The following is a 13,902-nucleotide window of genomic DNA, read 5'->3' on the forward strand; positions in this document are numbered from 1 at the left end:
GTCTGCCAGACAGTAGACTGGAATACACCAGTACACAGGATCCAGTGTGACTCAACATGTGCCGTTTTTAAATGAGTAAATTATGTCTCTGAAATCGTACTGCACAAAAGAGCTGGGGGATTTTTCTCTAGAAGAGGTAAATGGATGCTTTTATGTTTTCAGTTTGATCACTGGAGAGAAAATAGATTCAAAGATTAGAATCAAAAATAATCATGGAAATTTAGAAATGTGAACTTGTTAAAGCTTGTTTGTTCAATTGTTAGAAGAAAAAAAAAAGATAAAAATCTGAATGTGAAGTAGAAATATAGTGATTTTTTTCCTTTGCCAGAAGCAGAGACACCATGTGCTACTTGTTGGCATGAGCACGAGTTACTGCGTGTATGGCAACATGCTGCTACAACTGCTACCACATAGTGTAGATATGTGTGATTTATGATACAGCGATTCAAGATTGAGATAAATTATGGTCAAGATGTGACTGTTGCCACAGTTAAATAGTAATAAGACTCAATAATTATTAAATCCTATGCATCATATTTAATCTTAACATCATAACATCTGTTGCAGAGGCCTGAAGGTGTGGAGCTTTTGATCGGTCAGAGATCGATTTGACTTCACAGAGGAGAAGAAATACGGAGGATTTACAATTCCACGGCCTTTATTCCACCGATGGACACTCCACTCCAGCCAGTGTGTGTGTGTGTGTCTATGAGATCCTCCTGTCCAAACACAGTTATTTAGCACACCCTGCTGGTTGGACTATGGAGCCTGAAGACACACACACACACACAGGTCAAAGCGAGCGGGAAATGAACCGGGTTATAAGAAAATCATGAACCATTAATAAATCTGAATCTTAAATGACAAAAGGAGCCAATAGAAAGTGTCACAGGTGTGAGTGGGACTGCTGGTCAGAGCTGTGGTGCATTGTAGTTGCATTGCATGTCATGTTTCCACAGTGCAATGGAGCTGCTCTGCAACACAGAACTTGACCATAACACAACCCAACACGTATAATCAAAGAATTATCTATTATTATACAATTTACATTTGTCAGCATGGCACAGGTAACCATCAGGTCAGCTCCACAGCACTGTTATTAACCTGAGTGCATCATATTGCCCAGTGTTGGTGAGACTGTTTATACAGGCTGGTGAATGATGTTATCTGTGCAAGTGTTATCTGTATGAGAATTACAATTACTGAAGTCATTCGATGGAAAATTCATAATCTATGTATTTTAATTATGTTTAGATTGTCAGAGATGAGGTGTGTTCTTAAAGATATATATTTTTTCAGCATTGTATTAAATGTGTTTCAACGTCCATAAACTATTAAAAACATTCTAGTGTTCGCCACATTGTTAAACTGAATGACTTGCACCTTCATTAACATAAACATGGGCATTGTAGTTTATTTTCAATCTATATCACATACATCATCTTTCTGCTGTAAATAATTGTATTCATCCACAACACACCACGTGAACTAGTTATTTAGGCTTGTTGTGATTTTTTCTTCTTTTTTTTTCTAATAAAGATTTCCATCCTTATTATTTCAACTTTTCCATCTGCAGTTTTTGTTAGGACTGTACCAAAAAGGTGTTGATCAATACCTATCATCATCTTTGAGAGCACTGTATGCAGTTACTGTTATTTGTTTATCTTCATTTTTGTGCGTCTAACTACTACTTCTTTGTAGGCTTCAGGTGCAGATGGCATTAAAATTTGTGAAAAGGGTCAAATAGCACCTATAACACCCACTCTGCAATTTTTTATTAAAGGTGGCATGTTTATCAAATGAGATGTGACAAATTTAAACAGATGTCTGGCAGATTTCTGACTTGTGTATTTCGAGGCCTTTTCCTTTATTAAATTGCTTGTTTTCCATTTTCTCTCTGGAAACCCCTCCAGTCACCTCCAGTCCTCCACTGCTGCTGTTGTATTCCTAGCAGGGACAACCTTCCAACAGCCTGAATGTAAACACATCTTCCAACTAACATTGATTGACATGCTGTGTTGATTTTCTCATTACTGACACACGCGCACTTGAAGCCATTTAAAAATAATAGCATATTCCAGTGTTAAAGTGTGCACAGGCTACACCTGCAGCCACTCTGCACACGTCACTGAATGGCAAAGGGCAGAGATGAATGTACGTCAAGGTTCCTCGGGCTATTTCACCGATCTTCATTAGCTGGTGGCTCCCAGAGATAGCAATGTGTTTCCATTGTGGCCCCTCAGATTATTAACCTCCCCCGGCATCGGCTCAAGGAAAGAATAATTACACTCATACGCTAAACAGATATGTTTATGTCATTAGATCCAAACAATATATTAATATTTATCTTCATACCGTTATCCTCGCCACAGCCCCAGTGAAACTTCATTGCTAAACAAGCACAGAAGATTAAATGACCTATTTGTGTTTATGATTTACTTTATATTAACGTTGCAGATCAATGGTTTCTCAATTTCCTCCACCTGCAGTTCCGCTGTTTTTTGCCCTGAGCTGCTAATTTAACCTGGGCTGGCACCATCCACATAATGAAGTCCCAACAAAACAACATGTCCACACTGCTAATAATGAGAAAAAATTATAGTGTATGTATGTAATTATAAGCAACTGGCTGAGGATGGCAGAGGGATATAACTTGGGAGTAAAGTGAGCAGATGAATTTGTAGTGGTTTAATAGAGGCCATTCAATGGGACACTGTGCCAGTAGCTACACTTTCATATATTCAGCGACATCATAATATGTGCATTGACTTTTCGGGCCTGACTGGTGCCTTGGTTTCTTTTTAGCTGCCTGGAAAGACCCCCATAGCCTCAGAGCACTTTATGCTAAGTTAATTTACCCAAATATATCCGCGGCGTGGTGGCAGCCGTGGCCCCCGCTATTCAACATCAACAACTTTGTTAATGGAAACTTGCTGATCCATAAACGCTTGTGCCGCTGCAGACGTTTGCTGGGGGGCAGCTCACATATGAATGTTAAAAACCCACAGATCGATGAGGGGCATTTGCAAAGGAGGCATAAAGGTGTGTTTAATTATAATTGCGTCAGGGGTTTCGTGGTTATGTGTGTGTTTGTGGGGGGGTTGCTGTTGAGAATCAGGAAGGGGCCCCTGTATTTAAATAGGGTCGCATCTCGGCCTCACCTTGCAAGTGTTATGCTATATTAAATGCCACTCATGTTAAGTGTGTTGAAACTCCACTGATGTAGTCAAGACATAATATAAAGGTTAAATTGAAAAATGTCCCTTCAATGGCACAAGAACACGCCATGATTGATCTCCCTTGTACGGGCAAGAAATGTTAGCCAGACCTCTGTTTCGTTAGGCTCCTTTTTAAGTGTGTGAATACAACACGTTATAATCAGGGTTGACTGGATTAGGATTTAAGTGTCAGTCAATCAGGATTTCAAAAGGTCAATGAAAAAATGTGTAATATAAGTGGATCTGAAATAATTGAATTCAGTCAGAAAAATGCCTTTTCACAGAGAACACCGTGACTCGCTCCGGTCTCTGTGTCTGTGGTGTGTTAGATGTGTATGTTGTTGGATAAATTGAGATTTTGATGATTAGGCTGTATTGAATTTAGTTCTGTATAAAAATATAACCCTAAATATGTAGAGTGAGTGAGCCGACATGCAACCATGAAAATTAAATGGAGTTTAGCCATCATTCATGTCAAAATATCTGCAATGAAAATGGCTGGCAATGTAGTAGCAAACTAAAAATTGTTAGGAGTTAATTTTGATTCAAAACAAAAAACAAAACAACAACCAAAAAAAAGAAGAAAAAAACACATCAGTGTAGAAACAAGCAGGTTCTTCTTTTTTTTTCTCCTAACAAAATAAAAGAACAGTGGATTGTGATGCTGAAATCCTCCTGCTCCTCAACCTGATGTTTGAAATAATAAAATACCATGACTAACAGCGGCCATTAATCACAGATAAATCTATGTTAAACAGGCGACACAGGGGAAAATGATGAAATTCTCAATTAATTCTTCTTTTATGAAGAAAACCATGAGACCTTCTGATCTGAAGATAATTCAATAAATCCACCAAGTGGGGTTTGTCTTACGTTTTAAACACATCATACTCCGGTTTATATACATACATACATAGAATACTGTAAACCTAGTCTATGTCAGCACTAGACAAAGCACAAACAGTATAAGGACGATATGAACACAGCACTGTATTGTTCACATTTTATCTTGGACAGCATGTCGCTTTCTTTAAGTGACATTTTCCATCTGGAATCCATCACATGATACTGTACCTCTTTTTTTTGTTCCACGTTTACATTTTCAAGTCAGTAAAGTTTTCCCCTTTTGAAAGCTCTCTTGTCTTTGGATGTCCTCATACCTCCAGTTTTGGACTCCGCTGCTTCTGAGGGAATAAGATCAGCCTCTGCTTTTCCTTTGCTCCTATTTGATCACAGAGTCCAGAAGTGCAGGTTCAGGTGCTGGGGCTCCAGAACATGTACAGGTGGCCCCGCGGGCCCAATGTGCACAGGGCCGTGGGAGGATCTGAACCCAGACACAGGTGGATCTGGAGTGGAAAGGATGTAGTCAATGCTAAACTTGATCTCTGACTCTGGTTTTCCTTGCTGGCTGGGGTTTGGGATGAGATGGTTCTGCTGTGGACCCAGCTGCCGCCTTTCTGGGTTCAAAGGGCAGAGGGTGGAGTTGGACTCAGGGTTCCGTGCCGCAGGAAGGTCCTGATTGCTGTGGCCCTCCAAAGGGTGGAACGGGGTTTCTCCTGAATCACGGAGGCCGATTTTCATGTTTCTCCTGCGCCGCCGCCGCCGAAAGTTACCATTTTCAAACAGGTCGAGCATGGATTCACAGCCAGTGGCAAAAGTCCAGTAGTTTCCTTTTCCCTTCTCATTTCCTTCTGTCCGAGGAACCTAAGGGGGAATAGATAGAAAAGACTAATTATTTATGATTATTATAATAAGAGAAAGAAATATTTTTTTGGGAATGGGGAGAAAAGGAACTACTTTACATTGTATAATTTAATTTCAATAATCTAAAGATAGAAGGGACACAATTAGGGAGAAAAAACTGTAAAATTTAAAATCAGCAATATCGGTGACTATAAAAATGCTAAATAGTGTCTGTACCTTGATGAAGCAGCTGTTCAGAGACAGGTTGTGCCTGATAGAGTTCTGCCAGGCTCTCTGGTTGGAGCGGTAGTACGGGAACCTCTTCATGATGAACTCATAGATGCCCGACAGAGTGACCCGCTGCTCAGGGCTCTGCTGGATGGCCATGGCTATCAGAGCAATGTAGCTGACACACAGACAAGTGACAAGATTAAACATGTAAATTGACACACACACACACATAATATTGTGTATACATTTGTATGTATTTGAACCACTTAATCATGTTTTTCAGACCACAAATAGAAGTAATGTGAAATTCTGTAGCAGATCTCTGAAACATGAAGGCAGTCCAAATTGTGCTTATAAGCAAAAGTCATGAAGTAGCCTATTAATGTGATTAAAAAAAAACAAAAAAAATGTCATAATGGTAAGAATGATGAGAGGTTTGGGTTAAGATTAATGAGGAGAGAAGGTTTCTAAAATGATTGCATTGCTTAACTCGGCTGCTGTATAGAAATCATTTACTGTGGTGAGAACTACATTATTATATTATTAAAAAAAGTATTCTAAATACATTTTTTGTCTATTTTTGAGAAATAAACTGAAATTTAGTCATGCGTAGTGCACTTCTTAAATCAAGTGACTACCAAAATAACAGTCACTTCTGGTTATCAATAAGTTATGAGAGATAATATGCAGCATTTGCATTGTGTTGATTAAAGTGAACTAGGTTGCCTTGTAAAATCTTGATGAAATTTTGATGGAAAAAGAAATAAAACTTGTATTCAAGGAATAAATAAATCCAGGTAAAACTTCTTCATAATCACTGATGTTTGAAAGCCTTTTGTATGTATTTGTTACACCAGTTGAAGAACTGAAATAGAAAAAAGTTAGGCTACTCAAATATTTAAAAGAAAAAATGAGATAACAGATGGATTCAAAGTCCTCCATACCTGTACGCGGGTCTACACATTTTCTTCTCCTCGTCAGTGCTAGAGGAAGGGTATCCGTCTCCATCGTAGTTGAAACAGTTGAAGGGGTAGTGGGAGTTATCAAACATAGCTTCACTCTGAGGAGTCAGATGTGTGGTCCAAACTCTCTGGCTCCTCTGACAGTCCTGGCCAAAGCCCAGCAGCAACACCCTGTCCTGCTGCTCTGCTTTGCCACCATGCTCTGCTCAGCCAGCTGACACTCACTCTGAGCTCGGCTGATGACGGCTGCCCCTCCAGCCCCCCTCTCCCCCCCTCCCCGTCACAGCTGCTCTCCAAGAACGGCTGCGAGTCTGAACACTCAGGACCACCTCTATCTGAGCTCTTTGAACTCTGGCCCTGGCCTTGTGCTCTTTGTCATCAACCTTTATTTTTTCATCTCTTTGTCTTCATTTCAATACTGTTCATGATTGTAGCAGCAAAGGCCCAGTTTTAATTACATTTTTGAGAAGAGCTTATTTTTGTCAAGTGGTGGAAATACAGTATAACTCAAAAACCATCAGACGCTTACATCCTCAGTATTAACTTCACGTTTATATCAAATCTAAATAAAAACATAGCAAAAACATCACCAAAATTTTTAATTGAACAAATGTCAGGAATATCGTGTAGTTTCTGGTGCTGCTCTATATACTGTTGCATTTAAAACTTAATTGTGCAAAGCTACAGCTACGAGCTCAGCTACTGGACACGCTTTTGCTGTGAAAGTCTCGCAAACAGGAAATACTCAAGTGCAGAGCCAGTGGGCATCAGTGCATCCAAACTGCTGAAGGCGACATCAAATAACTGCTAGGCTGAGCAGGATTCTAGTCTTTTTATTTCTATTTCCAGCAGCACACATCAACCCTGGGCTGTGGCGTCTGTTGGCCTCTGGTGAACAGTGAATATTGGCTCTCTTGGTCAGCAGCCAGATCCAGTCCAAATCAGGCAAACTATTTGTAAGTACTCAGTCAATTGCGCATTGCTTCCCACAAGACTAAAAATCAATGCAGTAGAACCAGATACATACTGTATATTGTCTTTCTTTTCTCCACACATTCATCTTACCTATCATATTATATCACCTACATTAACCACAATGCAACTCAACCAATGACCATCAGACATTTGTAGCTATCTGAAATAACTCACTCATTCCCTCCTCCTATTATGCATTCATAAAAAATATATATGTATATAAGATAGAAACATCCAAATTCTGTGCATAATTCAATCTGTGCAAACTGACTATGAATAGCATGTAAATATATATATTATTTACTATTGACAGGGTACATTTTGAATATGAATTATAGTGTATATTTGGTTCTACTTAGCTGTACTATATTATTCATATTATGTGATTTGGAGCACTGTAACGCAACAATTTCCTACTGGGAATTAATAAAAGTATCCGACTTTGATTCTGAAATCAAAGCGGAGGACGGCAAAACATCAACACTTTTAGTCCTGAGGGTGAGCCACACCTCAAAAACATTTTCACTTCAAAATACACTTCCCAGAATGCCATGTGACATATTTTTCATAAGGCCTGACAAACACTGAATTTAGAATATAGTCTTCCGTCCTCTTCCTCTTCCCTTGCTTTGTTTCCCACATATGAACTGTTTCATTTTCCAGTCTAAACAGAACTCTACAGGACGGCCCAGTTTGTAGCACAGACTTTGAGTTCAATGTTTTACTCTTCAGTCCTGATCCCAAATAAATTGAATGTCACTTGAGTTCTTCTTTCTCAGACTTGACAAAGCCTCTCCAGAGCCACGGGAGACATTTAACTGCTTCACAGCTTGAGTCGTGCTACTGCTACTAGTAAATAGACTCTGACATATAATACCGGTTAAGCCCCTTTAACTTGGACTAATCTGGTCCGGTCCGGACTGTCTCACTTCAAGTCATCTGGACCTGGAGCGAATGTGCTGGACATATTGCTCCTCTCATCCAGCAGGATTCTGGGTGGTCTGCTGTGTTGGTAGGTCATGTTTTATTTTGCTTCTTTTTATAGCCTAATCTCTTCAACTGTACTTAAAACAGCTAACCCCAAACCAACAAACAAGATCCTTTGCATCTTTGTTTTCTTTTTCTCTCCGTTAACTCTTTGGGGTGTGTGTGTGTGTCCACTCTGTCAGACGTTTAGTCAACAACGGGAAGTTTTGTAGATGCTATCTATAATGCTCTATAATGGCCATAAATTGTTTCCGTGTCTATAAAACAGGGGGATGTGTATTTTGAAGGGTTCTTAACAGGGCAATTGGAGGTCTCCCGTGAGGCGACAGAGGCCGGGAAAACAGCCTGAGGTCTGGCAGGCCTCTGTGTGTGGCCCCGCTGGTGCAGGACAAACCTATAGGCTCTACATCAGTGCAACGCGGAGACATTAAAGCAGCGCTGTTTGTTTCTGATAGGGTAATGAAGCAGCTAAAAGGTCAATGCTGTACTCAGTTTCAGGTTTTTTAAGTGGCTTAATTAAAAGCTGTAGTGTATCTTGAAGCGTGAAAAGCACTCATTGGTCCTTGAATCTGTCTCTTTTTGTCTTTATACTGTACATCAGACTGAAATGCAGGTCAAATAAATGCCATGTAGGATGCAACAATGCAGGGCGCCATAAGGTAATGTTGTCTGTTTTTTCTATACTTTTACTGCTTTTTTTTAAGAAAGTTATTGGGATGAAAATTATGCTATTACAAATTACTCCATGTGGTTTACACATGAAATTCAGTTCAGTATTGTCCAAGGGTCAAATAAATATGCCATCATGTTGCATTATTTATTTTTATTTCTTTGTGAGCTTCACTTGCTTTAATTTAGACATTTTAACTGTCAATTTATTTATTTTTATTTTTTGATAATAATATCAAACAACCATTTGTAGCCCGTAGCCTGTCTTGCCTTTCAAAAATCTAAATAATTAAAATGAGGCGTCCAGTCAAAAAAATAAAAAGAAGAAAGGAATTTTAAAAAAGCCTTTAGAAAAAGATGTTGTTCATCTGTGCCTCTTCAAAGTGGTTTACAAACAGTCGTTATGAGCTCTGTTTTGTTGAGCTGCTTTCTGAACTGCTGTGTTCATTACTGGTGTTTGTTATTTCTTCCTCTTCTTTCATCAAAATTATGTAATACAGCATTTTTGCACTGCAGCGTCACATATTATTTGATTGATCAAAGTATCAGCTAAACTATATGGTTGGGCCAAAATATTATGAGGAAACATTCAGTTATTCTCCAAACCATGACTTGAATGTAAAGGCTGATGTGTAATATAGCTTATTACAAAAACCTACCAAATTAAAAGCCTGTTAAATGCAGTTATACGTAGTCAGTATTTCATCTGTGGAATGGTAGCCTACAGTACTTACTACTTAATAATTCCTCATACTCATTAATCATTAAAGACATTTGTTCTATTGTTGGCAGCTACTGACTTTGTAAATGTGATTTTAAACTAAAAAAATATGATGTGGTTATAAAATAGGAATAATATTTACAATAAGTTTCATCTTTCCCAACCACACAACAGCAAAATGTTCCTTGCACATGATGGATCAGCAATCAAATTGAATGTAAAATAAAATAGTCAGTGTCAGACTTGTAAGCTTTAACAGAATTGAATTCCTATTTTCAGGTTAAAAGGCCTGAATACCTCCACGACCAAATACACCACTCGGTTGGTCTATGCCTCTTTTCTTTTTGGCCAAACACTCAATCAAAAATCAAACAAGTATTGACCAAAGTGCTGAAATGACCTGAGCGCATTCAGCTGTCAGGAGCTTTCTGGGCGTCTTCGCTCCAGACGACAAAAACAGATCCATCAAATCTGCAAATACAGAGAGAATGAGTGCAGAGGAGAAGAGGAGGTCATCGTATCAGGTTGGTTTGAACTGAGATCTGATAAGCACCTCATGGCTCGCTCCCATGACGAGGCTTCCTCTGGCGTCCTGTCTGCGGCCGGCCGCAGTGATTACAGCCCTTAGTTCTCCTCTGGTCTCTCTCTGTCCCTCTGATGGTTGTCTCAGATGCCGCTTCCTCCATTCATAGCTCTGTCTGCCTGTGTGTGTGTGTGTGTGTGTGTGTGTGTGTGTGTGTGTGTGTGTGTGTGTGTGTGTGTGTGTGTGTGTGTGTGTGTGTGTGTGTGTGTGTGTGTGTGTGTGTGTGTGAGTGTACATGCATTTATGTAAACCAACCAAGTAGCTTTTCCGGGGGCTGTTCTGTGAGGAAAGGTTATCAAAACACAACAGTGCAGTGGGAACTGTAAACATGCATGTGCACAGAGTTGGGGCTGAGGGCCATTTTCCTTTGCACTGTACTGTGCAGCCATCCTCACTGCAAACATTCACTGTCAAATTACACTGGCTTATGTGGAGTGCTGCAGATAAGAGCTCCTGAACAGGCTTGTTTTCACCTGAGTTTTTTTTTTTTTTTTTTTTACACTAGTCCCAACAATTCTGCCTTATTTGGGTGTGTTGTGTTTATCTTGATTAGAGCTAATAACACGCTGTAGCTGTGCCACATTTTTCACAACAGAAAGATTTTGTGTATTTATTCTAAACTGCCCAGTATAATGCCATAAAAAAACACTTCACAAACTCAAAAGGAATTAAAAAGTTGCTGCAGCATACTAATGCCAAACTCTTTACCAACACTACAAGACCCTTTCCCAGGGTTGTTAATTAAACCCCGTTCCAATTTGAATAATTTCTCATGATAGCTGAGTGATTCCTGTTTCCCAGGAGCTACAGTCTGTAATTTTTGTGGGCATAATACGTTTAATCACTTCTCTATTGTAAAAGGTCTAACTTTAATTTCCGTAACTAAGATAGCAGATGTTTGGCTTGTGATTTCTTAAAATTAAAAGTAGCATTGAAAGTCAAAAGTGTGTTTCTTGATGATTCTTTACTTTGTGTGCAGAATAATTTATGTTTCTTTTTTTCCACAATCATCCTCTGGAGGTGGTATATAATCTTTTTGTTTACTCTAAATCTGAGTTAAAGACAGTCATGGCTCAGGTAACTTAACAAAGTCTGAAGTGAAAACTTCAAATGTCCAGTGCTATAGTGAATGTGTGAATTAAGTATTTGCATATAAATAGTCACTGTCATTGATAATAATTATAAAAAGTCAAATTATTATTCTAGGCTGTATATTTTTGCAAGTTTTGAAGGTAAAAATGCCTGGAGGGGATCTTTAATCAAATGTCCTGTCGCTTGACATCCAGCGATCTTCAAAATAGATATTACACAAACATAAAATAGGCTCAAGGAAAATTGCACTTATTTGCTTTTCTTCGAAGAGAGAAATTAGAAGATTGGTATGAGCCTCACGCCAATTGAAGTTGGAGAGATGCTCTTTTAAATTGTATCTGTAAATAAGGACAGAGCCAGGCTGCTCACTGTGTTTATGTCCTGCCAAGCTGACCGCATCCAAACTGCATGTCTGTACACCAGTTGACAAAAAGACAAGTGATTCCACCTGAGATTATCTCAGTAAACAAAAAAAAAGCATTATTTTCCGACCATTACCAAACCAATACAACTGTATGGTTATGTAGTCTTTTAAACCGTTTGACTGTATTCCACCACAGTCTTGGAAGTGTGTGTATACCAAGGCTTGAAAAGGCCTGGACTCATTATGTTGGAGGTGGAGTTGAACAGTTGAATTCCTTATGGTCAACATGAGGTCAAATAAGGTCAAAGCACTTACTGCAGAGGGTGCTAGGAAATCACTGGTTCCACCTTAAAACAGCACACAATCAAACATTATACCACTTTAGCTTTACAGGCTGTAGGGTGTTGTTGAACTATATGGATGTACTTAATCCTTTCTTGAATAAAATGTAAACATACATTTCACTGTTAACGAATACTCTGGTGCTTCATCTCCTGAAGGAAACAGAGGCTCTTTAATATTCTGCTCATTTTGTTTTATTGCACTTTTAACCATGATGCAAAGAAATGAACAATAAAATCCACAGAAACAATGAGTTGATATAAAAAAAGAAGCATTTTCACCTCAAGAACACATCATCTAATGTTTCTCCATGGATCCACCCATACGTCCAGACACACTGTACTGACCTGATACAGGACTATGGAAACTTAGACTGCATAACAAAACCCTTATGGAAACCGATGGAGTCAGCACACACATATATATGTAGACCTCTGCATCTTATTTATAGCTCGTACCTGGGAGAAGTTCAAACCTTTCCGCTATGAAACCAGACATTCAAGTATTTCTATCATTGCACAGGCACTAGATTTTTCCTACTGTATATATTAACTTTCAGCCAGTGACTGAATCGCTGACACCAACAGTTTAAGCTAACAGCTGTTGGTGCTGAATGAAATATACATCCTGAAAAATAATCTTTCCACAACAGCAACATCTTGGACATCAAATATATTACAAAGAAACAATAATATAAAACTATTAGTGTCACATTTGGCTCTTGGTACCATAAACTTAACCTCATATCTGTTGCATTGAAAGAAATAAAAACAGTAGTTGGTTAAATGTTGTAAACAGAGGCACAGTCTTGCTCTTCTGAATCTTACCAATACTTACGGTGGCTATAAACCAATTAAAGCATGTTTGACACTTAAAAACGGGGTGAGATATGGAGATGGTTCATTTTACTGAGAGGCACGGACCTGGCAGCTACTTTTGCACAAGCTCAGTTTGCCCTCTTTTGGACAAATAAAGAAGTACACCTCTGTGATGTAAATTTAATAGTTACTCTTAAACAGAAAAATGGAGCTGTGTTAGTATTCACTGTAAACAATAAATATGAATTTTAATAAATACTCTCTCAAGGACATTTATGGGCAAAATTAATGGACAAATCCAGGAGTAAACCTGCACTCCAATCACATGTTCCCATTTTGAATACCGATGATAGAAGCTGAGGCAGCTCAGCAGAAATAAAATTTATATTTATATATATAAAAAAAGACACTATGCAATAAAACATTTTGCAGCAAAACTCAAAACATTATTTTGATCATTAAGACAACAGGAAGTCAACCTCCACCTCCTCCTCCACTGTGAATGTTCAACCAAAACACTTGCAATACCAACGATACGTAGAAACACATAATTCAACTTGTGAAGAGAGCGGAGGGGGAGGGTCAGGAGATTCTTTACAAGTCCCGCAGAATTCACTGAATTCAAAAAAAGGGTCCTGAACGAGACAAAGAGTCTCTTGCAAGACTTTCATGGTTTGGTAATGCTGCGGTGGGTCGGTGGGTGTTTGGGTCAGCTGTGGTGATAACTATCCTACACTACAGTCAGGGTTGGATAATTTAAGGAGTCTAGGTGATGCAGGGTGGGTTTCAGTTCTGTCTGGGCCCAGATCAATCCAGAAGTTTTCGACATCATCACCTGCATCTGGAGCTTTAGGGTGCAGTTAAAGTCGCTGCACTGTTTTGACAAAAGTCCGGTCCTATCCAGCAGGCTTCCACTTCCAGACAGCTTATAATTTACCTCAGGCAGGTGGGCTTCTCGGTGGCTTCAGCAAAAATCAAGCCCTCTGGGGTGTAGGCTACAGATGGAGCTCATCTGTGTTTCAGGATACTAGTTCACTTTAAAAGAAAGACTGAATCTCAGCTCAGTCCAGTCTCTTATCTCCAGGAACTCAGTCTTATCCAGCTGCCAGCGCCCCCGGACAGCTACCTCCGTCGCGGGCCGGTGTGAATGTGGTCTGTCCCTCGGTCGCCCTGGAGGTCGTCCTCCACCACATAATTGTAGCCCTCCTTTTCAATGCACTCTGACAGCACATTCAGCACCTAGTGACACAAGACAAG

The 13,902-nt window shown here is 39.3% G+C and overlaps 2 protein-coding genes across 2 annotated transcripts in view; both read right to left on the bottom strand.

Annotated features, from left to right (window-relative positions):
• Nucleotides 1-4,448: 4,448 nt before the first annotated feature.
• foxl3 (forkhead box L3) lies at nt 4,449-6,293 on the bottom strand (the record flags this gene model as incomplete). Its single annotated transcript, XM_083994002.1, has 3 exons — nt 6,077-6,293; nt 5,139-5,307; nt 4,449-4,922 (listed from the first exon to the last, which is right to left on the bottom strand). The coding sequence occupies exons 1-3, from the start codon at nt 6,181-6,183 to the stop codon at nt 4,449-4,451; spliced, it is 750 nt and encodes a 249-aa protein (XP_083850128.1). The 5' UTR covers nt 6,184-6,293.
• Nucleotides 6,294-12,009: 5,716 nt separating this feature from the next.
• The window catches only part of fam20cb (FAM20C golgi associated secretory pathway kinase b), a 49,672-nt gene continuing 47,779 nt past the window's right edge, over nt 12,010-13,902 (bottom strand). Inside the window, exon 11 of the mRNA XM_083994358.1 lies at nt 12,010-13,884. Within this exon, the coding sequence (XP_083850484.1) occupies nt 13,768-13,884 (117 nt within the window). The 3' untranslated portion in view covers nt 12,010-13,767. The remainder of the gene's footprint in view (nt 13,885-13,902) is intronic.

This window comes from Trachurus trachurus (genome assembly GCF_905171665.1).
Source record: "Trachurus trachurus genome assembly, chromosome: 19".
NCBI classification, from domain to species: domain Eukaryota; kingdom Metazoa; phylum Chordata; class Actinopteri; order Carangiformes; family Carangidae; genus Trachurus; species Trachurus trachurus.